At 41.3% G+C, this 26,045-nt stretch overlaps 1 protein-coding gene across 2 annotated transcripts in view; it reads right to left on the bottom strand.

Moving 5' to 3' along the window:
• The window catches only part of GATB (glutamyl-tRNA amidotransferase subunit B), a 60,115-nt gene extending 46,344 nt beyond the window's left edge, over positions 1-13,771 (bottom strand). Inside the window, exons 1-2 of one of the 2 annotated variants that reach the window (XM_056490698.1) lie at positions 13,514-13,771; positions 11,449-11,599 (exon numbers count right to left, since the gene is read on the bottom strand). In XM_056490698.1, coding sequence (XP_056346673.1) covers positions 11,449-11,599; positions 13,514-13,680 — 318 coding nt within the window. In that variant the 5' untranslated portion in view covers positions 13,681-13,771. The remainder of the gene's footprint in view (positions 1-11,448; positions 11,600-13,513) is intronic. The other variant, XM_056490699.1, reaches the window with a different exon arrangement.
• Between the last annotated feature and the right edge of the window lie 12,274 nt (positions 13,772-26,045).

The following is a 26,045-nucleotide window of genomic DNA, read 5'->3' as shown; positions in this document are numbered from 1 at the left end:
GAAGAAAATGAAGGTAATTGAAGCTAAAAATCATCCATACAATGATCAGAAGACTGTTCAGTTCCCCATGAAAAGTGCACACAATTAAAACTAGTTACCAAAAGTCAAGTTAAGAAGGTGGTTTTTTTCCAAAACAAAGTAGTACAAGAAGGGAGTAAATTTACATGCATGCAAGCAGAAATGTCAAAACAAAACTGAAATCACAAGTTGGTAAAGCAGCTGTTGCAATCACCATATTTAACTGGCACAGGACATTAAAAAAAAATAAATCTACATTCAAGCTGTAAAGTATAATTCTGGTCTCAAATGCTGTTTCTATTCCAGTATAAATAGCTGACAGACAGATCCACCAAAATCTCATGTAAACCTCTCAGAGCCTTTGAAAGAAAATGTATCAGATAAGTCCTTTATATTCTGATGAATTGTAGATATTATTTAAGTCTAGTAATCCATCACCCAAAATATCTGGAAAACACTGGGTACCTGCCACTGCCAAGAACAAATGGAAACACTATCTATAATCCTAAACTGGGTATTAGCTCTGTCACATATCTGGGCAGCCCCCTCAGCAGCCCAGCACTGCAAGGCAACAGCCTGATTCAGGTGCTCTCAGCGACTGCACAGAGTTGCGCTGGTGTCTGCCAGCTTCAGACAAACCTGAGCTTGGAACTGAAGGTGCCAGAGGTGCAATGCCAAAAGGAACAAGAGCTGATAGCTGCTCCAGCACAGCTCTCTTCCATGAAAATGAGTGATCTGGTTGCCTCGAGTGTTTCTGAAAAGTCTGCTGTAAAAAAAAAGATAAAACAGATGCTGTTCACAGTAAGAGGAGAATGAAATTCAAATGGATGAGAAGATATAAAAAATTCAAAATATTTAAGACTGCAGAGCTAATATTCACTCAAATCTTACAAATTTAAACTTCAATTATGTAAATTCTAGATTATTTCTTTGTATACTTGCCTACAAAGGATTTCCTACAATAGGATCATGGTTTTACTTCATTCATGCAGGAGACAAAATGTAAAAGGTGCAACAAAGACTAAGCCTGACAAAAAAAGTTTCAGCCTTTAGCTGCTAGATCTACTATCTTGTTTCTGTGGCTGAGGTATAATTAACTTTTAGTAAGCCACCTCCACCATGAAAACAGATAATCTTGAATTATTTTTCCATAAGCCTAGTTTTAGCTTTAAAAACCTTTCTAAAGCCTCTCAGTATTTTCAGAGGCTAAATCAGACTGGGAGGGCAATCACCTTTATGGATCCTCTCATTATTTTTGTCAAGTCTGCAGGTCTAATGCACTAATTGCTAGCATGTATAGAACAGGCTTTCTGAAGACATACGGCCAAGATCATTGCAAAGTCCATTCACAAGGTAAAAACCTCAGGCTTTTGAAAATTTCATTACATTAAATGAAATCTATGTAATCAGATGTAATCCCAAATTGTCAGTGGACACGGAATTGGCTGGATGGTGGCACTAAAAAGAACTGTGGCCAACAGTTCAATGTCCAAGTGGAGACCAGTGGTGTTCTGGGGTCACTACTGGGACTGGAGCTATTTGGTATCTTTGTCAGTGACAGGGACAGTGGATCAGGAGCCTTCTCAGCAAGTCGGCTGATGACAACACACTGTGTAGCATAGTCAACATGCTGGAGGGACGGATGCCATCCAGAGAGATCTAGGCAGGCTTGAAAAGTGGGCATGTACAAACCTCATGAAGTTCAACAAGATCAAGTACAAAGTCCTGCACCTGGATCAGGGCAATCCCAAACACCAACACAGGCTGGGAAGAGAATGGATTGACAGCAGCCCCAATGAGAAGGACTTGGGGGTGTTGGTTGAGGAAATGCTCAGCATGAGCCAGCAAAGCATACCTGTAGTCCAGAAAGCAAACCATGTTCTGGGCCACACCCAAAGCAATGTGGGCAGCCGGTCAAGGGAGAGGATTCTGCCCTTCTACTGCACTCTTGTGAGTTCCCACCTGGAGTACTGCATTCTGCTCTGGGACCTCCAACATAAGAGGGACATGGACTTACTGGAGAGGGTCTGAGGAGGGCTGTGAAAATGACCAGAGGGCTAGAACACTTCTCCTATGAAGACAGGCTGAGAGAATTGGGGTTGTTCAGCATTGAAAAAACTGTGGAGAGACCTTACAGAACTTTCCAGTACCTAAAGAACGCCTACAAGAGAGCCAGAGGGACACTTTACAAGGGCTTGCTACAAAGAAATTATTTATTGTGAGGGTGCACACACACAGGCTATCTAGAGAAGCTGTGGTTACCTTATCCCTGTAAGTGTTCAAGGCCACCTGGATGGAGCTCTGAGCAGACTGCCCCAATGGAAGGAGTCCCTGACCATGGCGGGGGCCTGGAAACAGGGGAGCTGTAAGGTCCCCAGCACTCACACCATCCCATGATTCTATGATTCTATAATAATTTTTTTTCCATCTCATGCCAAACAGGAGGGCACCTGCACAGATCCTCTTGCCTGTAGCTGAATCTGAGACGTACTTTATCAGAACAACACAGTGAAATTGCTGTGCCACTTCCACTGTTGATGACTCTCTGTGTTGGGTTGATGCAGCCAGAAATGTCTATTCTATCACCATCTATTGAAGCTGGGTGGGATAGTGATTTCCTTATCTCCATGGCACATATGAACTGCTAATGGACCATCTTTAAGACAAGGTGAGGCAATCATCTTTATCTTTTCCACAACCCATCCATCCCTCCAAGAAGATATCATCTTCTGCTGACCCATTAAGTCCTGCTGTATGACTGATAAAATTACATCATCCCATTGGGAGATGCTACAATCAGGGGGAGGAGCCAAGCCTTTCATAGTTAAAAACTGTGATTTTGAACAGCAAGTTATCCATCTTTCCACTGGATTCCAGAGAAACACCGGACCTTTCCACATCATCTCTGGACCTTCAGAGGAAAACTGCACCCTTCTACAGGACCACTGCTTCAGCTGAACCACATCTGCCACTGCAGGAGGACTGCAGCCACCATTTAACCAGACTGCTACCAACACCCTGACTGACAGGGTGTCAGGTTGTATTCTGACTCCGTCAGGGTTGGGATTGTTCTTTGTAATACTGCATTTCTATTTTGATTTTCCTAGTAAAGAACTGTTATTCCTAATTCCCCTATCCTTGCCTGAGAGCCCCTAATTTCAAAATTATAATATTAATTTGGAGGGAGGGGTTTTACATTCTCCATTTCAAACAGAAGTTTCTACCTTTATTGGCAGACACCTGTCCTTCAAACTAGGACAGATTTTGGTGCCCAACGTGTGGCTTGAAAGCATTGAGAGATAAAAGGAATAACAATTTTCGAATAACCTAATTTTTGTGTGTTGGATATAGAAACCTCTTTAGGTGGCATCATGTGGTCTAGCTTACCCTGGTTCTGGAAGCATGTGGTCGTGGCTATATTTCTCCCATTTGCAGGCCGTTATCTAAACATGGGCCCTGTAACTAAGGCTACTGTGTCTGTTATGCAGTTTGCTTTATGGGTTAATAAGGTGAGGAATTCATGGATTTTTAACTTCCTTTGGAAGGTGGGTACATGGATTCAGGGCTATCACATACCAACTGCATATTTTTGGGGTTACTTTAACAATGGCACCTACTGTGAGGAAATGACACCAGGGCAAATTTTCTCCCAACTCTTCCGCAAGTTTTTTGGGTCTACCCCAGCAGTTTTTGAAGGGTTCAGATCTCCTCTGAATGCTAATGATATCACACGGTGGCTGGTGTTGCTGATATGCCTGTTCTGTTTAGCATTCAGAGACAAAGGAATATTGGCTCGGATAAAAACCCTGATACCTTCCACAGGAAACAGAGGTGCTGCTCCAGAGCCTGACCCCTCCCCAGGGACTAGGGATGCTGCCCCAGAGCCTGAACCTGCCCCACATTCCACTGCAGAAAGGAACCATCCAGAGTGGGTGGGGGTTCTAGTGAAGGAGATAGGCCAGATGTTGAAGGAGCACTTTTCTCCAGCTGGGGAGGAACCCTCCCCCTGCCCTAAAAAGGGAGAGTTGGATGGTGCTGCAGTGGAACCCATAGATGTTACATCTGTCCAGGTTCCAGCTGAATGCAGGGGCAGTCACAGCCAGCAGCAGTCACCTCTGTGGAAACTAGAAAATCTAAAATGAAAACAAAGCACCTAGATAATAAGGATCAGCAAGAAAGGCACTCACAGCCAGCAGGGAAGCCAAAGGTTGAGATTGTCACCAAGTCCCTCTCATACGACAGTCTCCGTAATCTGCGAAAAGACATTGTATGATGGGGCCGTGAGGCTTTTACAACTAGGTTACTCTGGGTCTGGGACTTTATGGGAACAGATGTGCAACTAGATGGTGCTGAGGCCAGGAATTTAGGACCCTTGACCCAGGACTCCAGTGTGGATCAGGTATTTGTAAGGGAGCCAGGCCTCCTTCCTCTCTGGGACCGGCTTTTAATGAGTGTGAGAGAGAGGTGTGTTCACAGGAGAGAATGCAGAAGCACCACCATAGAATGCGCTTAAAGACCCTTGAGGAAGGGATCCAGCAGCTGAGAGAAGTGGCGATTTTAGAGATACTCTTTGGGAGGGGCAGACAGCACGACAATGACCCTGACAAGGTCAGGTGCACAGGGCACATGTTGTGGAATCTGGAAATCCTGGAGCAATCTCAATACACCACTTTCATTGCAATGATTAATGCCAATAAGATCCAAGAGACAATAGGTTCAGTTGCAAACAAGCTCAGAAATTTTGAGAGTATGAATGGCGCACTTCAGCCTCGTATCTCTGCTGTGGTCAAGAGCCTCCAAGAGGAGATGAAGGACGTGAGGGAGGAGGTGAGGAAGATCAGTGCAGCACCAGTACGAGTCACAGGCCCCAAAGTTAGAGCCCAATTCCCCCCAGCTAGGGAGAGAGGGTACACCTCATGAACTGATCTGTGGTTCTTTCTGCATGACCACGGGGAAGACATGGGAAAATGGAATGGGAAACCCACTTCTGTCCTGGCAACACGGGTGTGTCAACTCAGGGAGGGAAGCACTAACCACGGGAGCTCTACTAAAGTGAAGGCAGCTTCGACCTCCCATAACCAAGGTGCAGGATATTACAGAAGGGAAGATAATCTGTCAGACCCACTTGAAGGAACTTCTACTATGTATGCCCAGGAAGGAAATAATAACAACCAGGCCTAGAGGTGCCCTGCCTCTAGCCAGGGAGAGGCATGGGATGACAGAGAGTATTGGACAGTGTGGATCCGACGGCCTGGCACATCAGAGCCACAGAAATAGAGAGTGTTAGTTGATACTGGTTCACAATGCACCCTAATATCATCAGAACATGTGGAGGAAGAATCTGTCTCCATTGTTGGGGTAAGGGGGGATCAAAAGAATGGACTTGGCTGGAAGCTGAGGTGAGCGTGACAGGGAAGGGGTGGCAGAAACTTCCAATTGTAACAGGAGCACCACACATTCTAGGCATAGACTTCCGCAGGAATGGCTACTACAAAGACCCAAAGGGGTTCAGGTGGGCTTTTGTAATAGCTGCTGTAGCAACAGAGAGCATTAAGCAGTTGAACACCTTGCCCAGACTCAGAAAACCCATCTGCAGTGAGACTCCTGAAAGTGACAAAGCAACATGTACCAATTGCCACCTTGACAGTGCACCACCTGCAGTACCAGACAAATCAAGATGCTGTGATCCCCATGCACAAGATGATCCATGAGCTGGAGATCCAAGGGTTGGTCAGCAAAACCCATTCATTGTTCAACAGCGCCATCTGGCCTGTGCGCAAGCCTGACGGAGAATGGAGATTGGCTGTGGACTATTGTGCCTTGAATGAAGTGATTCCACTGCTGAGCGCTCCTGTGCCAGACATGCTGGAACTCCAGCACAAGCTGGAGTCCAAGGCAGAAAGGTGGTATGCCACCATTGACATTGCCAATGCATTCTTCTCCATTCCTTTGGCAGCAGAGTGCAGGCCTCAGTTTGCTTTCACCTGGAGGGGTGTGCAGTACACCTGGAACCGACTGCCCCAGGGGTGGAAACACAGCCCCACCATCTGCCACGGACTGATCCAGGCTGCACTGGAAAAGGGTGAGGCTCCAGAACATTTGCAGTACATCGATGACATCATCGTGTGCAGGAACACGGCAATGGAGGTATTTGAGAAGGAAAAGAAGATCATCCAGATTTTGCTGGGAGACGGCTTCGCCATTAAAAAGAGCAAAGTCAAAGGACCTGCCCAAGAGATCCAGTTCCTGGGAATGAAGTGGCAAGATGGACGGCGCCAGGTCCCCATTGAGGTCATCAATAAGATCACTGCAATGTCTCCACCAACAAGCAAAAAAGAAGCTTTTTAAGCTTTTGGAGAATGCACATCCCTGAGTATAGCCAGATTGTGAGCCCTCTCTACCTGGTCACCTACAAGAAGAACAATTTCCACTGGGGCCCTGAACAACAGCAAGCCTTTGCCCAGATTGAACAGGAGATCGCTCATGCGGAAGCCACTGGCCCAGTCAGGACGGGACCAGAGGTAAAGAATGTGCTTTACTCTGCAGCCCGGAACCATGGTCTGTCCCGGAGCCTTTGGCAGAAGGTGCCTGGTGAGACCTGAAGCCAACCTCTGGTATTCTGGAGCAGAAGTTAGAGAGGGTCTGAAGCCAATTACACTCCCACAGAGATGGAAATCTTGGCTGCCTATGAAGGAGTTTAAGCTGCCTCAGAGGTGATTGGCACGGAAGCACAACTTCTCCTGCCACCCTGACTGCCAGTGCTGGGGTGGATGTTTAAAGAAAAGGTTCCCTCTACCCACCATGCTACCGACGCCACATGGAATAAGTGGATTGCCCTCATCACACAGCATGCCCGTATTGGCAACCCGAATCGCCCTGGGATTTTGGAGATAATTACAAATTGGCCAGAAGGTCAAGATTTTGGTCTCGCCGACAAAAAGGAGCAGGAACAAGTGATCCAGGCCAAAGAAGCTCCACCATACTACCAAATGCCAGCAGATGAAACATGTTATGCTCTTTTTACCGATGTTTCCTGCTGCATCGTGGGGATGAACCGGAAGTGGAAAGCAGCCATATGAAGCCCCACACAACAGGCTGCACAAGCTACTGAAGGAGAAGGTGGATTAACTCAACTTGCTGAACTCAAAGCTGTTCAGCTGGCCTTGGACATTGCTGAAAGAGAGAAGTGGCCAATGCTCTACCTTTACATTGACTCCTGGATGGTAGCCAATGCTCTGTGGGGTTGGATGGAAAGGTGGAAAATGGCTAATTGGCAACGTAGAGGAAAACCAATCTGGGCTGCTGATGAGTGGAAAACATTACCACTTGGGTAGAGAAGTTACCCATGAAAGTCTGTCATGTAGATGCCCATGTTCCCAAGAGTCAGGCTAATGAAGATCACTGGCCTAACAAGCAGGTAGATCACGCTGCACAGATAGAGGTCTCAAAGATAAACTGGGAACACAAGGGAGAATTGTTCCTAGCTCGATGGGTCCACGATGCATGAGGTCATCAGGGCAGAGACGCCACCTACAAGTGGGCATGAGACTGAGGGGCAGATCTAACCATAGTCAGTATTTCTCAGGTTATCCATGACTGTGAGACATGTGCTGCCATCACCCAAGCCAAGTGGGTGAAGCCCTCTGGTATGGGGGGTGATGGTACAAATTTAAGTACAGAGCAGCCTGGCATATTGACTACATCACACTGCCTCAAACTCATCAAGGCAAGCGCTATGTGCTGACCATGGTGGTAGCCATCACTGGATGGTTGGAGACCTACCCGGTGCCCCACGCTACTGCTCAGAACACCATCCTGGGCCTGGAAAAGCAAGTCCTCTAGAAGCATGGCACCTCTGAGAGAATTGAGTCAGACAACGGGACCCATTTCAAGAACGAACTCATCAATGCATGGGCCAGAGAACATGGCATTGAATTGATATATCATATCCCTTACCATGCACCAGCTGCCGCGAAAGTTGAATGGTTCAATGGCCTACTCAACACTACCCTGAAGGTACTTGGTGGGGGAACCTTCAAGAACTGGGAAATAAACTTAGCAAAGCCGCCTGGATGGTCAACACCCGAGGGTCCATCAATCGAGCTGGTCCTGCCCAATCTGAACCCTTGCACACAGTGGACGGAGATAAAGTCCCTGTAGTACACATTAAAGGTATTTTTGGAAAGACTGTTTGGATTAGTCCCACCTGGGGCAAGGAGAAGCCCATCCGTGGGATTGTCTTTGCTCAGGGACCTGGTTACACTTGGTGGGTAATGCAGAAAGATAGGGAAACACATTGTGTACCGCAGGGAAACCTAATCTTAAGTGAAAACAGTATATAAAGTTTTCATTATACAGATGATAATAGAATAAAGGGTGGATAATGTGTTGGGTTGATGCGGCCAGAAATGTCTATTCTATCACCATCTGTAGAAACCAGGTGGGATAGTGATTTCCTATCTCCGTGGCACATACAAACTGCTAATGGACTATCTTTAAGACAGGGAGATGCAATCATCTTTATCTTTTCCACAACCCATCCATCCCTCCAGGAAGATATCATCTGCTGCCGACCCATTAAGACCTACTGTATGACTGATAAAATTACATCATCCCATTGGGAGATGCTACAATCAGGGGGAGGAGCCAAGCCTTTCCTACTTAGATAAAAAACTGAGATTTTGAACAGCAAGTTATCCATCTTTCCACTGGATTCCAGAGGAACACTGGACCTTCAGAGGAAAACTGCACCCTTCTACAGGACCACTGCTTCAGCTGAACCACATCTGCCACTGCAGGAGGACTGCAGCCACCATTTAACCAGACTGCTACCAACACCCTGACTGACAGGGTGTCAGGTTGTATTCTGACTCCGTCAGGGTTGGGATTGTTCTTTGTAATACTGTATATTAATTTTAATTTTCCAAGTAAAGAACTGTTATTCCTAATTCCCCTATCCTTGCCTGAGAGCCCCTTTATTTCAAAATTATAATAATAATTTGGAGGAAGGGGGTTTACATTCTCCATTTCAAACAGAAGCTTCTGCCTTTATTGGCAGACACCTGTCCTTCAAAGCAGGACAGCCCTCCCAAGGCCTACTTGCAGCCAAAGCATAAAATAAGGTGCATTATCTTTACATGAAGAAAATACAAAAAAGAAAAGTAGGAGGAGAGGCAAACACATTCTTCTAGTTTTATCTCTCCTGTGCAGAACACACTGAAAGCTCACACCAACAATTACTGCGACCCAGAAATGCATAGCAACCTTAAAAGCTCCCTTCAGCACCAAGATTTCTGATCCAACTCTGAAGAAGCAAATTCTAGGACAGCTCTCTATCACAACCATGTCATTGTCACACAGTAAATTTAAATCCCTGTGACGCTGAAAACCGTCCCTACAGTTCTCAAGTTAAAACAGCATTCTCTTCTAGAGACATCATAACTATTTTGCTGCTATTTTTTTCATTTTTTAACAAAATGGAATCCAAAGGAAAGGCCAAATATCTATCTTCTAAGTAGTCTTATTAGGCAATAATCCAACGTTTACTAAAAAGGTTTTGTTGGTTTTATTCTACAAATACTCCAAATTTTCAAAAAATACCTTCCATCTTTCAAAATTTACCAAAATCCAATTCTTCTTCAGATACTATTGCCATGTACAAATTTACACATAGAAAACAAGTCCACCTGATTCCAGAACAAATGCTGGTCTCTCGGCAGCAGCAGGTAAAATAGGAAAATAAAGCTATGACTATTGACTGGATTTTGCATCACATTTTAACATGCAGAACATGTATTTTGTAACAACCACTTTCAACTCTATTTTCACCAGTACTACAGTAAGATAAAAATCTTTCTTCTTTTTGAATAGATAAAAGCAGCTACTAGAATCTAGCATAGCATCACTACTTTAAAATTAACCCGACCATTCTGGGCATTTTTTTCTCAGGTGCAGTTATTTTCTCTACCAAAGCCCACATGTACTGGCGTCTTCTTACAAAGGTCATACCAAGCCTCATTAATAAAGAAAAGACACATACACAGCACCCTTAATAAACAGTAACATACAGAAAAATTAAACTCCTCATAAATATTCATTTTTGTTCACTCAAGAATAGCTTTTCTACTTGACTGCAGATAAATATTAGGCAATTTAAGAGAATTTCTGTGCATTAATGGAAGTTTAAGTAGAAGGCCCAAAACCAGAATCATGAAGTCTTTTCGATTTTCTGACTAACCTAGCCCTGCCCCCAAATGAAAGGAACTATAGTCTAGCTAGACTCTTCTAAAGTTATTGCATAAGAATCCCATTATTTCCATGAAATTTTCAGAATTTCCATATAGTTAGATCTGAAACTCAGCTCTGAATTGCCAGTGCAAGCACAGTGAAGTCCCAATTTTATCAGCATTTAAACTTCACTTCCTTACGTTTTCAATACCTTCGCAAAAACAGAAATAAAAATCAAACAATAACATAATTTTTCTTTTTAAGGATCATAACATATATCAAGACCCTAGGCATCCAGTCTCAAGTTAGTTCTCAATTTTAGATTATCTGAGGCTGCTTTATGGTGATGAAAAGCTTCAACATAATATAAAAATACATTTCTGTAACTGGAATTCAAATCTGCACTTTAATTAATATAATCGATGAAATGTTTCTGCTTTAAATAACTAGATTAATTTATAGTCTCTGTAGAGTTGTTGCATGTGACAATGCTAAGTCTATTAAATATTTACTTTCACTGTGTTGTAAGAGCTTATGTTATTATTTTTTAACTTTTATTTTTATATTAAACTTGTTAGATACTCAGAGAATTGCACAGCAGTACTTGCATAGCCAGTTATAGCTAATTTTTCTGACCTATTAATCCCCAATGTCTCACACAGATTACTTTTTTTTAATAATTGCTCTGGAAATATGAATGGTTGACATTTTCCTAAACTGGAGACTTTTTACTCAATGCAAAATAACTCCTCAGTCAATCATTCCAAATGGGAAATGACAGCTGCATAAACAAACATACAGCAAACTAACATCAAATAGCCACTTAGAAATCTAAGATGTTCTCTCACTGGGCTTTAGGCATCTCTCATATTTAAGGAATTTCCTGTGTGATGTACTAACCAAACACACCCACTCTGGCCTCAAAGGAATATCACAATCCATGCACTATGTTGAAGAGACACTCCTGATTTTTCTCACTTGCAGGGAATATAAAGTATGTAAATCAATAACTAGGGAGTAAGGAAATTGAAAAGAAACAGTCCTAGGCATCTCATGTTATGAAACAAACAGAAATTAGAAAAGTAAGGAAAAGCAGTCATATGTACAACATTAGTCAAATCCTGGGAAGAATAAAATATTAGACACATATGCAAAGTTGTCTGACATTAATCCTAACAGAAATGAAATTGCAGCTTAACTTACTGGTAAAGTTCCTGGTAAAGAGGCATCAAAGAAAGATACCAAAGAGTTGGGAGGTGCTGCAAACTGGACTTGGGAACCAGAGAAGAGTTTTGTGTTGGAACTGATCTGTGCATGAATTTCCAGACCCACAACTGGTATCCATGGAGCAAGGCTGAAAAGGAAAGAGGAGAAGGGAGAAACAATTTAAATACAGATGACATTAAAAGCCATGAAAACTCAGAAACAGAAGAATTAGGAACACTTAATTTATTTAAAAAAAATTAAACCATAATAGTAATAGCATTGTAAACAATGTTGCAAATACATCTATACTGGAATGGGAAAAGCTGTGCTGTGATATTGGAGAACAGAGGCTACGGGGACTATATGGCAGTGTTCATTATATGCAAAAAAGAATGTCATTCAAAAAAATGGAATGGTTTAAAACTTTTAACTTTTCCTTACATGAGAAATCTCAGAGAAATTAAAAAGGCACACTTGCATGCTGGATGAACCGTAATATGGTGGCCCACGAAATTCCTCAAATCATCATAAATAGGAATTACTTCTCAGGTAGTTCGACAACTCTCCAACAGAGAGGTGACATAATAAATTACGTATTCTCTATCAGATACACACTTGCATGCTGGGAAAGGTCGCTCTCCAGAGCAGTATTAGTAGAGTATTAGCATAAACATTAGTAATCTGGTAATAGAGAAATAATCATTTCAACTAGAGAGCTACTGTTCTCTGAATGTATTCCACAGAATAAAGCTTCTCCATATCATCTAAAAAGTAATTGCAATTCTTACATCCTTAACCTTTATATGGGTAAGAGAAAAAGTCACCTTTACAGTATGAATTGATTGACAGTTTCCGTAAATAATTATCTGGCCTTGTACAAATGAAGTGCACAAATTGTATTTCACTGATGAAATCACATTTTTGTGGCAGAATACTTCAGCAGTATGAGTACCCAGATAGCTATAGGAGATAAGCAACCTATGGAAAAACATCAAACAAATATATCAAGTACAGTATTCCTTCCAAAGGTGAACATTTTATATTGCCAAGGTTTTAGTTCACCATCTGCCCTCCAACAGCTGAGGACATCCATACAAACACCAAACTACTGATGCAGATGCCACTTATATTGATGCTTTAGGAAGAAGAATATTATCATGAAAGATTAAGGTTCAGATATTTAAAGGAGTTAATACATTTTCCTTCACTGAAATAGTATTATTCTTCAGTATTTTCAACTGCTCATACAAATGCCTCAAGGTTTAAGAAACAGTGTAGGCTTTCTTTTACATTTTGGAGGCAAATCTGTTTGTTTCCTGTGTTCTTCAGAAATGCCTTTCAGTCATACTATGGCATTAAAAATTACACCAGGCTTTGCTTAATCAGTGTGTTGGCTTACACTCAGAGAAAAAGGTACGTGCACCAGTCAGTCCTTCAATCCTACTAACAACACTGATGAGGCACCTGGAGCTTCTTGCCGTGTTTATTCATGGATTATGCTCTAAAGAATTAGCAGCACACTTCTTCCCCTGTCTACACAACTTTCTTGAAGTGATCAGCTGTGCAGAAACCAGAGAATGGGAGAACTTGCTCAGGTCATGACTTTCAGTTACAGTAGAAATAAAATACTCTGTTTCAGGCACACCGCCCAGATCTCACAATACTCTAGTGGAAGAGAAAGCCTCTTTTGGAACTAGAATAACCCTCGAAAACGCGCTCATTAAAGCTGGCGCAGTCCATGCTGTTGATTCCCGGCACACAGCTGAGCTCTCAGGCTTCCCGAGCAGCGGCCTCTTACGGCAGCCAAGCGCGTCAGAGGGTCACAGACCCGCTATCGCGGCAGCGGGGAGGGGTGCGAAAGAAACGCGTGCTGAGCAGACGCTGCCTGCAGCAATACCTGACACAGCTCAGAAGCCGGAATTTACACTGGGCTCTGCTGCACTCACCGCCGCTCCTGCACCCAAGCCTGGAGACACAGACCCGGCTCCGCCCCGAGAGCGCGATAATCCAGGGCAGAACCAGCACTACCGGCCCCTCTCCCCGCGCCATACCAGCACCGTACCCGCTCTTCCCCGCCGTCACTGCTCTACCTCTCGCGTTACAGGCGACAGCCCCCTGCCCGCGGGGAAAATGACGGGACCCAGGCCCTGGCCACCTCGCGCAGCGCTGCCGAGCTCGGCGCCAGACCCCGCCGCAGCCCGCCACCGCCATAGCCGCCATGGCCGCCATTGCCCCGCTAGCGCCTGCCAGGCGCCCGCAGCGCCCCCTGGGAAATAAAGTCCGTGATGGCCGCGCGGAGCGCGGGTTGAGAGGCCGGACTACAACTCCCGTCAAGCCGCTGGTCGTGGCGCCGGCCCCGCCCCCCCGGCGAGACCTGAGTCCGCAGGTGCTCTACATATCCCGGGACTACTGGAGTGAGGAATAGGGGTTGCTGCTTGGCTGTTGTTCAAAACGTTGTTAGGAGGCTCAGGTCCTCAAAGTGGGTTGAATGTGGCTTTCTTCTGGGCTCACGCTGACACAAAACCAGCTGCTGTTTTATCAGAGGCCGTTTGCAAGCCTTGGGCATCAAATGCAGTACCAGGCGGTTGAGGATCTTGGAGCTTAACTTCTCATACGTAGAGCAGCAAAGTTGTCTCGGCAGGGCCTGGGGATGTTCTATGGTAATAAAGGTAATATTCCCTGCCTTGTCCAGGGCATATGCAAACATTTTTAATGTTTACATAGCTACATTGAACAGTTAACGAAATTAATGACATTCCATCCCAAGCCACAGGCGTGTGGAGCTTAAATGTGAATGAACATGAGCTGTTGTTGTTTATGTCATCTGTACTCTATGTCAGCGACTGCCAAGAGAAGCTGATCAGTTACACATATAATAGTGAGGCTGATTTATTCCAGCAAAGGATAGTGGTGCACACAGGCACTTGAAAGTATCTTGGAACCTTTACAACCTCGTGTCTTCCCATGATCCAGTATGAGATGCTAAATGGTTCTGAATGATGCAGAAGATAATTTACCCAAGTAAGAAAATGTCTTATAAATAATGTTTTGTTGCCCTAATTTTCTGATGCTTATATTTTCAATAAATTACCTTAAAGTAAGAAAGAGGAAGAAGAAGAGCCAGTTAAGGGATCCCTTCAGCAGACACTGATCTGTAGTTACTTGTACAATATATCTTGTTTTAATTTGTCACATTCATTTTCTTGGGAAATATCCTTCCCTTGTACAACAACGAGTGACCAAGAAAAAATTCCTTTCCAATAGAGAACTGACCACAGATCATCTTGTACATGTTGTGGAGATGGAAAGAACCTTAGAGTGGCCTTTTTCCTTCTGTCCTGTAGGAAACTTCTTCACATATTAGGTAAACTAATATAAAGCCTGTGTGGTAGTCTTTAAGCCAATGAAATATTTAAGAACCTTTGATAATTCTGGTTTGAGGAAAATCTGATTTTGATTTGGATTTAGCAGGGGCCTATGCAATGTCTTGTGATGAAAAATCCTTTTCAGACTGGAGCTTTAGTACATGGTTTTTATTTCCGCAAAAAATTTATTCTCTTTACGATTGTCCTCCATGAACTCTGGATTTAGTTGTTATTTGATACTACACAGGGATTGGCTGGTCATTTCAACCCAGCTGTCAGGATAGGTTGTAAATATAGCTCTGAAGTGTTTCTACTGGTTTAAAAATTGTAAATTTCAGATTATTTGATTTTCTTTTAAGCCTGTTATCCTGATGTAATAGAAGATTTCATAAATAGTAGCTAAGAAGTTAAAACCTAATGAATATTAAAATCACGTTACTTAAAGCCTTACTCTGCCTTAATTGCACCGACTTCTGCCCTTTGCACATATTATTTAGAAGGGAGTAGACAGCAAAACAACACAAAAATGTTGAAATCCATCCCAAACCATTCCTCTGGAATTTTAGCTGTATTAGGTGCAGTCTTACAGAGAGAGGAAGACTGGGAAGTGCCATTGTTTGTGATTTAAATTGTCTCAATGTTATTTTAATTCCTTTCTCAGAAAGAAATTCTATTAGAAGAACCTTTGCCTTTGCAGCCTTTTGCCCGTAATTGAGTAAGTAATAAATGAAAGCCCACACTTCCACATACAGGAAGCTGGTAAATCTCAGGGAATAATTGCCTTTCCCAGTAGCTACTTTGAGGTGAGAAAGACTACATATTTGTTCGCAGTGTGTTTATAGATCATGCTGTGGCTTGGAATAGGAAAATAGACCTGCATAAAGATTTGTGCTACGATATTTCAATACTATGTAGATTCATATCTTGGAGAGAGTAGGCCCAGAGGATGGTTTGCTCTGTCTCATTACTGTAGGAATTCAACTAATGTCTGAGAGGAAATTGGAATTTTGTAGAGAGCAAAAACCCAACAGCATATCATTTAAGCCATAAACAAGCAGTCTCTTCCATTTATTTGAAAGAAGATGCCTCTGAATTTTAGTTTCTAGGGTGTGAGCTCTAAAATCTGTTTTCTTGCAAGTCAGCACACCTACTTACTCTTTTTGTGGACTGTGAAGTCTCCTTTTGGTATAGCAGGGAATGGGATATTCAGACTGGGGTCTTTGCTAGATCCTTCACAGGCTGTCTGCAGTGTCTTATTTCATGTGAAATAAAGAACAGACAGGAATCTCTGCTAGATTTTGAAGCAGAGGTTGTGACTTTTAGAAGAGATCCATAGTCTATCAAAAAATCAGATGTTGGCCTACAGGGAAAAGTAATGAAGCAGATTGCTGAGTTTTGAAGCTTACTATGGTAGGGGATGTTTTCAAACTTTTATGCCCCTAGGATCACCTGAATACCTTGAAAGACTTTTTTTTTTTTTTTTTTTTTTCCTTGCTCTGCAGGTATCAAGAGAGAAATTTTCTTTTTTTCCTTCAACTTTGAACTAATAGTGACAACAAACGATTTCAGTCTGGAATATGGATTCCACTTGTCTGTCTTTCAGCAATGGGACATGGCAAATACAAAAATATGTACTTGATCTTGAGGATTGGGAAAGGATATTTTTATTGACCAGAGGAAAGAGTATTTAAGGACCTAACAGAGCTGCCTTGTATGATCTGCTGGCCATTTGTGTATGCATGCATGCATGCAGTGATAGATTGGATAATATGAACAGCCTCATGGTTTGAGGGTTCTTGTATCAAAGTGCCATTGATTTCCTAATTGGGACATAGTATCATTTTATTTTATTTACCAAAATTGTTCTAACTCATGAGGTGAAAAAGAAGTGCCAGACTTGGCTAGGAAATAAAACACCACAAAAATACGTATGTGCAAGCAATTTCTATAAACAGTAATGAAAACATGTAAGTTACATATAGGTCCTGGTGTAGAAGGTGAATTCACTGTTCTGCAAAGGCTGTGCTGTTGAAGAGAACCGGTATTCTTGGTTCAGCCATGAGGAGCCTGTGTATTACCACTTTTCTGTACTGATTTCACCTGGTGTGTCTTGCCTGGAAGTGTTGCACTGAGCATTGGTTACACCTGTGATTTTAATCAGCTGCTGGCAACTCTGGAAACTCTCACTTAGCTGCACAGTACAGTCCTTGGTCTTGGGACCCTGAGCTGGAAGTGAAGTAGTTTCTGGGCTTGTTTTAGCTGAGGTCCATGTAAACCCATTTGGCAGAGGCGGTGTTTGAGGAGGTCCAGTGCCACTAACCTTGTCTGAGGGGGAGTAGCACCCTAATCTTATTGTTTAATAAATTAAATCCTTTTTTTTTCCTGTGTGAAGTTCCACTATTATAGGCCTAAGAGGATTTCCTAGCATATCACTTCTATCTTGGTATTGCACCTTGTTTAAGTTGTTGGAAAATCTACTTTATGAGCCTATGCTACCTTTAGTATGACTCCTAGTTGCCTAGGGATTATTTTTTTTTAGTTGAAAATCAGTATGATTTACCTACAGGGTGATCATTCTATTAGATTTGAACCTGCTCAATGCACAGTATTTTCTAAATGTTTGAGTTATAATTCTGGAACTATGTCAGATTTATATTTAGATATAGTTCAGTCTATAAGGAATATGTTATAGTGGTTTGCTTTTATGGTATATTTTCCAAGTAATGGAAGCTGTATTTGGAAACAGCAGACTAGGCTAAATCTGTATTAAAGTCAAATAAACTTATTTTGTGGACTGTCTGTGATGATTATGCATAAGGAAGTGACTGATAATATTTCAGCTGCTCTAAATTTTACTAGTATGTTTTCTTCAATTGTATTGGTATCCACAAGAAAACCTTCAAAATGTCTTTATAGCCTTTGTTTTTTTACTTTGGTCCATTTAGAACAAGGAAGAATGTTGGGTTGAGCAGGAAAAAGAGTTCTGCCTAAGGCCATGGGAAAAATCATGGTGAGTAGAAATTCACCCACATTGCCCCCTGGGAGTTCTTATGTTAATGTTTCTAGTAAATTCTTTGCTTTTCCTGTTACTATATAAATGGTGCATTGTTTTACATATTCAAATTAAAGATGAGCGAACATGGTGGGATGTTCCTCCCAATCACCCTATCTATAAAAACAAAAGCATGCAGTGTAATTACACCTTACCCGTTCTTTCTTGGTCCAGTGATTCCCCATTACAGCTACCATCAGGAATGTTTTTTATCTGTGGGGACAGAGCATGGCCTGTCATTCCATCTCATATCAAGGGCAGACCATGTAGCTTGGGGAGATTTATCATGCTAATACCCAACATTATAATGATCAAAAGCAAAAAGATTAGGCAAAAAAGTTCTATTCATTAATTTGAAGAAGATTGTTATGACAAAATTGACTTTTGGAATTTTGGCCAAATAGTAGCAGCATCCACTTTGGCCACTTGGGATGCTGCAGCAAATGCATTGAGAATGCTACATCTAAGGCATTGAGTGAGCTACTGATGGATGTGGACAGCATTAGGCATGCCACCTTACAGAACAGGGCTGCTCTAGATTTCCTACTCCTAGCCCAAGGACGGCTGTGAGGACTTTGAGGGCATGCGCTGCATTAACCTCTCTGACCACAGCTAGTCTATCCACCACAGCATCTGGGTTCTTAAGGAGTCCAGAAACTTCAGAAGGAAGACAGAAAGGACTGGATCGACAGACTCTTCAAGGGTTCAAGTTGGCCAAAGTGGACGTTGTCTTTAATCAAGATGGGACTGTAATTCTTGTTGTTGTTATAGTTGTAATAGTGTTGTTGCCTTGTTTGTTGAGTTGTGTGTTGAGAGTTTTTGGGAGTTCTATGTTCTTATTAGAAAAACAAAAAGGGGGAGATATTGGGGTTGAGCAGGACAAAGAGTTCCGCCTAAGGCCCTGGGAAAAATCCCTGCAGTCACAGGGAGTGGAAGTTTGGCTGCATTGCCCCCAGGAGCTGTTATTGTTTCTAGTAAGTTCTTTGCTTTTCCTGTTACCATTGGTTAGAAAATGAAGCATTGTTTTACGTATTCATAATCCCCAGTTTTCATTGGACCCTCATCCTCAGATTCTGCCCCTAACCTACCTTTTAAAGTTACTGTTTCACCCTGGCCCTTGCCCTTTCATGTGCACCCTACATTGAGCTTGCGTTCTCTTTATTAAAGTTCTTCTGTTTTGGGTCACTGAATTGTGCCCATCACTTTTCTATTTGCCACCTTCAGACTTTTGCTGATTCTGAGGTAGCACCTGGCCATACCATTCAGGCCTGGGCTGCTACAGAAGAATAGAGGGAAAAGCATGTAGAAATGAGACTATTTTTTTCTTATGTTTCATTTGCATTGCATTTTTGTGTAATGTTCTTCTGCTTATAATTTTCAGCTGAAATTTTCAAAGAGCTGTTATGTCTGAGGCCTGTTACTTCCTAAATAAGGAGCCATAACTCTTGTTGCAGGCTCTCTATTACTTTATATATATATATATATATACACAAAAGTAATGGAACATTTCAGCAGCATATAGTTTCACATAAGTGATACTCAAACAAGAACTTTCATATTCTCAGTTATAAGATTCCAGCTGATGGTCCAAAATAGACACAATGATCTATGCTAAATTTGTTAAAGAAGAAAAAATTTAGCTGAACAGTCGACTTGGGAATATGCATCAAAGTGTTTTCCCTGAATAAAAGATGGTATTAAAATCAACAAAGCCTTCAATTATTATTGATTTCCCACTAATAAATTGAAGAAATAGTTTGAAGGAGTTGTCAAGCAACGTAATGCTGGGAGTAAACTAGTTATGATAATGTCATTAGTTTAGCTTAAAATTAGGTTTTTTTAATCAAAACCAATCTAAAGATAGTCTGAAATGTTAAATTCTGTAAAGTTGCTGCTTATAAGAGAAGGATTTGTTTAAAATATGAGATTGCTAGTAGGTTGAAGCCAATTTGAAAAGGTGTTATTTAAAATAATTTATTCCACAACTTAGCATGATGCTTCTAAGGGTGGCCTTTTTTGTTCTTAATGCTAAGGATTGGTTTTAAATGTCTAAGGCAATAAGGATGTGAATTAAAACTGTTGTCTAGATGGAAGTTTGTGATTTATTACTTAGTAAAAAAACATCAGAAGTATAAATGAAGGAAAATAGTGCAGATAACGTTTCAAAGGCTTTGAATAAAGTTGCAGATCCTGAAGTGAGACAGCTTTATCTTTTCCCTATGTAGGAACAGAGACTTCTGTTTTACTTATTTAGGGTTGATTTAGGAGTTAGCTAGTTATTTTTAAAACTTCCTGTATATTCCTTGCCTTCAAATGTATACAACTGAATATTGTCTTATGTATAACCCAGGTAGGCTTGAAGAACACAGATTGAAACTTTTGTTTGCTGGATATAATGTTTTCACTCTGGATCACAAATTTTTCTTTCTTTAATTGCATAGTTGCGCTGCTGCCTTCATCTTCACACGGTGCCTAGTGGCAGTCAAAGCAAAATCTGATTTATATTCTTCTTTTTAGTAATTAGTTGTAGCTGCTGGGGCTAGGGTGGTTCTAGTTTCGGGCTGCTACAGGCTACGGACAGCTCTGAGGGCCCCCGAGGCAGATGGTCAGCTCCTCAGTTAGCTAGGAATGTGACCTCGGGAATCGCCGTGGAGGTTCCAAAGGTAGCTTTATTTCTTTGAAGGGTTCTACCAGCAAAATCCAGATACATAGCAAGGGGTTTTTATAGGTTTTAGGGGGATTGGGATTCTAACCAGTAAAATTATAAGTTGAGAGCTATCCAATTACTTTGAGATTCTAGGTGAGAATTTAATAAAGTTAAAGACCACTAGAAATCCTAAATGATAAAAGGGACTTCAGTAGGGAGAGGGAGCATTTCTCATGAAAGGTTTCATTGTCTCAGGGTATGAGATCCCAGGGGCCCTTTTTGGGGATAGTTGTATCCTCCACAATTAGAGACAAGAATGTTCATGATGTGTCTTTGACTTTTTCCCCCTCTGTACTGTATTTATACCATACCTATGTGCTTGGCAACTTTTCTTACAGTGAAATAAACAATGTAAACATTACTTCTTCCTGAGAATGAAAAGAGAATGGCAGCGCCCTTGAAATTAAATATCCATCTCACAATTTGATGCAGTTTTGGGTTGGTTTTGGAGTTTTTATGAGGTTTTGGAGGTTTTTTCCCCCTTTCCCTTTCCTGGAAGACTTATTGGTTTTGCATCCAAATTATTATTTCTCCATGGACCTGGTAAAGGTAGTGTGTTAGTAACAGGCATTAACCGAGAGCTTCCAAGTGGAGACGCATTGTGACAACCTGGAGAAATTAAGAGTCTTTTGGTATAAAACAGGCCAGAAGCAGTACAAATATATTTTCTGTTTTGTTACTTGTGTATCTAGTGTCTTAATGGAAAGTACTGCCAAAAAATTCAAATCAAGGGTTTCCTCTTGAGTCATTTATGCTGTCCTTCATCTTTCTGTGGTGCCATCAGTTCACATTGACTGGTGTGAACTGCTACTTACCAGTAACTATAGCTGATGTGAAATAGGCTGATAACTAAGAGCCCTTTTATTTAATTATGAACTTCACTTGGGAGTTGTCCCTTTTGTTGAACTTGACCTGAGTTATCCCTTGCTCATGGGATAAGTTGGCCCATTGAAGACTCTTGGTGTTTTGTACATGTTATATCACAGTTTGTTTTCCAACTTATTCTTTGAAAAAAAATATGAATAATTGCGCAGTCTTGTGGATAACAGGCGTTTTAAAGTCCTGTACCAGTGTATAAAATACACTGATAATAGAATACCTATTTTAATATTATTTTAAAGGTAAGGGAGATAATTAAGTGCTGCTATTTGGTTTGGTTTTGTTGTTCAAGTGGTTTTTTGTGCGGGGAAGAAGTTGGGGCTTGGGATCATTTGATTTTATGTGAAGTTTGTCCTGTATGTAGGGTTGTTTTTTTTTGTTTTGTTTTGTTTTTTGTTTGGGGGGTGACGGTTTTATTGTGTGTGGCTTTTTTTTTTTTTTTTTTTTTTTTACTAGATTCTTCCATTTTGGTAGTGAAATTTTCTCTACAGAAACTTTTATTAGCTGGTCAATCAGCAACTTCTTGGGAAGTTCTTCAGCTAGTGGTTTCATCATCTTAGATTAGATTAAACTCTTCCATTATGGAAGTGAGATTCTCTCTGTAGGAAGTTCTATTAGTCAATCAATCGGTAACTGCTTTGGAGCTAAGCTGCTTCAGCTTCAATAGTTGATTGGTAAATTGCAGTCTGAAGCCAGAATGTAAGAGCTGTTGTGTGCTTTGCTCATACTGGGACAATGGCTCATTAAGTTTTAATACATTGGATAATCTTTGGAGTGTGTATTTCCTCCTTGCTTTGTCCAGGATATCAGCATATACAGAGAATTCACAGCAGCACGGGATACTTAGACTGTGTCAAAGGACTGCTTCTACAGGACTTGTTCAAACAGAACTCTGGGGGATTTGAGTGAGAGTTTGTGTTTACACCTCAAACCACTGCTAAAGCAAACCCAAAGAAGATAGCATGTGTTAGATAATTGCAATAACAACTTTGGCAAAGGAACTTTAGTAACCAACCTTTCCAGCTTTGCCATATGTTCTTCTCTTTCCTTTCTAGATGATAGCATTTTAATAAGGTAGCATAGCTTTCTTTCTAGAAGTATTTTCTTTCTACTGATGCTCACAACAGTGGCCTAAACTAGTCATAATGGCATAAGAATACATTGCTGACTTTTGTTCTAACAATGCTTTTTATCTCTCTTCTGATGTTTTCTGCTACTGTGTAGATTAAAGCAATGTATGAGTGATGGCATAGGAAGCCTTTTTCATCAGGGTAGTATCTGTAGGAGAAGGGATACTCTGCCCAGTCATGAGACAATTCTTGTGTTTTTACTGCGTGTAAAGAAGAATCTTTCTGCTGGGCCAGGCTTGCAGTAGCAACCATGAAGGTTATGTGATGTACCTTTGGCCTCAAAGACACACTTTGGATTATGGCTTCCTGTGTTACTAAGGTGGAAATTCAATGACACCTGATTCTGAATAGATATGCAACTGCCATATGCATGACTGAAAAATATATATCTGTGCATCAACACATTCTATTTTTCCAATTATTATCTCCTGTCTTGTGGTACTAGATGGGAACTGTCTAGTTCATTCCAGTTCATGGGAGCATTTTATTTACTTCTATATGGGTTATGCAAAGCTTGCTGTTTCTTTTAGGTCCTAGGAGGGAGAGATTTTTACTTTCTCTTGGACTCTTCTTTCTTAAAGCATGTCTAGTTTTATGTTTTGGGGGCTTTTTGTTGTTGTTGTTTGTTTTTTTTTTCCTTACAGTCTTTTGAAATATAGACACTTGCTTATGTGTCTTACTTCTGATTATGTTTACTTGGTCTTTCCCAGTCTCCATCTGTTTAATTTTAAATCCACTTTTATTGTTACACACAGAAAACAAACATTTGCCTTTAGCGAGGATGACTTTACTCTTACAAGGAGAAGAAAGAAAGAGAATTTTCATAAAAAATATAGTCAGTGTATCTGCTAACCTCTTCAGAACTGAACAAAAATGGATTTGTTGTCTCTTTTACCAGAATGCTTGAAAGGTTTTCAAATGCATGATAGCTGCTTAGTAAATAATCAGCATATTGTAAATATATCTTTTAAAGGCCAAGGAGTAGCATAAATACTCTTTCAGCTTGTGGATGATATAAAACATTTCTATTTGGATCATGTATAGAGTAATTACTTTTGACAAGTTAATTTTGCAAGTGTCCAATTAAGCTATTAATTCATAGCTTATCTCTTCACAGTGTGGCTGTATTCACTTAGCTGTTCAGGTTTAAATTTCTATTTTGCATTTAAATATGGATCCAAATTCGTGGAACGTGAATGCATTGAAACGGAAATTCAACGGAAACACATTGAGTGTTTGAACCCCTCCCCCCCAAATCACATCATAAGATTGACTTTAAATCAAGAGGGCTGTAAGGCTATATTTTTTCTTTTTCTATACTTTTCAAGTAGTAGTAAATGTTTGTTAATTACTTGGCTTTTATTTTTCCTAAACTTTTAAGATTTATAGGCTCAGTTTTTCTTTAAACTCACTTTAATTCACAATATAAAGTCAAATTTAGGGGTATAATTTCTCATGAAGTTACCAAACTTCCAACTAAAGTCTCAAAGCTAGGACTTTAAAATGTAATACCAAATATCCAAAGGTAGCTGAGAATTACAAGATAACTAACTCTTATGGATGTTATAAAGTACGTATGATGGGAGTGTAGAGAATTGAATCTTTAAGATCCCAGGATGGCACTAGGTATTTTCACTTGATAATGGAAGCTGTTGATTTAATGCTCTTGATAGAAGTGGAAATAAACTAAGTCAGGAGCTTGCTGTGATTATTCAAGTGGTTCAAGGGCATCTGTAACCTGCTTCAATCGGTCAGATGTCTGGATTTTAAGAATGAACTAATAAAGTGCATTAAAGATGGGATTGGGCCTCTAGAAGCTTGTAAAAAAGAACCTTAAAAAATTAGTATCTAATGCTTATCCTCTGAGTGAATAGAGCAGGATTAGGAAACTGCTACATGATTAATCAAGCTAGAGTTTATACCAACCTGTAAACTCGAGGGACCAAATTTACTAGGCAGGTAATTTATCTGCCCTGGAATTAGTAAGGCAAATTCAACAAGTTTTATGATAGTGATGGCAGAGAGTGTTTCTTCTTGCCATCCATCCTACAAACAGAGATGTTTGTAGTAATAATGGAACTGGGTCAGAACATAGCTGAACCTTTATAGTTCTTTGCTGCTACTCAGAAGTCGGTTGCTATTCCATTTGGGGGGAGAATAGAGAAAAGCATTATCATCATAGTAATGATGAAAACTGGGAATAATTGCACTGGACTTCCTGCCTCTTCCATCCATTCTTGCAAGTCAACTGTCCTAAACTGAGAGCATCTTTTGAGTGATACACGCACAGACATCCTCACAAACTCTCCTGGCTGAAGTTCACATGGACACTTACACACAGACTTGAGTACTTCTGGCCCTTTGCAAAGGAGAGCAAACACAACTCAAGAGACCTAAGGAATCTGAAGGGCCCAGGGAAATTTTTAAACCTGGTGCTTCTTCCCTGCAAAACTAATTACCAAAACACAATTTCTCTAATACAATAACAAAAACTTGCCATGATTCACCAGATCTATTATTCCTAATACATTCCAGAAAACCTGTCTAACGATGTCTCAGTGGCTTAAAAACAGTTCCAACATAAACAGATGAATGTTCACCCTCTCTTTGTAGAGGGACCATCCGGCTGGTGATCGGCATGTTGATCAGCATTCGAAGGCTGTGCATTGGCTACATTCTTTCTCTGATGTCGCAGGTCAGGGCAGACGCATCTTGCAGGTAGCTAGCGTACCCCGGTATCCATTGAGATGCAAGCGTACCCGCGACCCCAAACGATAAGTTCATGTGGGCCTTCCCACTTGTTTGTGGTCAAGTCCCATATAAAGACCTTCGCTCGAGGCAGGCGTGTCTCATCTGCAGCCTGTAACGAGGTGAAGTGATTCACAATAACAGGATTATTGGAATCCTGTGGCACAGTAAAGATGATTGATGGTATACAAAGCTTTTTCCAATCAGCTATGTGGTGTTTCCTCAGCCACTCCCCTTTTCTGTTTGTCAAGAACATGCTTCAAAGTACCATGAGTGTGTTTGACAATGGCCTGACTTGTTTGAGAATGGGGGGTGCCAAACTTATGTGAGACTCCCCACATCTGCAAAAGCTGCCTTGTCTTTTGAGAGACGTAAGCAAAGCCATTGTCAGTCTTCACAGCAGAAGGTATGCCCAAGATTGCAAAGGCCATTTTCCAATGGGCAACCGCATCACAATCTTTCTCCCCAGTGTGAGCAGCTGCCCACATGGTGGAAGAAAAGGTGTCATGTACATACTTAAACCTGACAAATTCTGCAATGTGAGCGGCATCCATTTGCCAGAGCTGCAGAGCTTTCAGACCCCTACGGTTCACCCCTGCTGGTAAAGGCGCAGCAAGGCCATGACAGTCATCACAAGAAGTGACAATGTTCTGGGCCTCAGTAGCTGTCAGATGAAATTGCTTTTGCAGAGTATGTGCATTTTGATAAAAGAA

Source organism: Oenanthe melanoleuca, chromosome 4 (assembly GCF_029582105.1).
Source record: "Oenanthe melanoleuca isolate GR-GAL-2019-014 chromosome 4, OMel1.0, whole genome shotgun sequence".
Taxonomy (NCBI): domain Eukaryota; kingdom Metazoa; phylum Chordata; class Aves; order Passeriformes; family Muscicapidae; genus Oenanthe; species Oenanthe melanoleuca.
The sequence above is the reverse complement of the archived record's forward strand: the minus strand, read 5'-3'. Positions and strand labels throughout refer to the sequence as shown.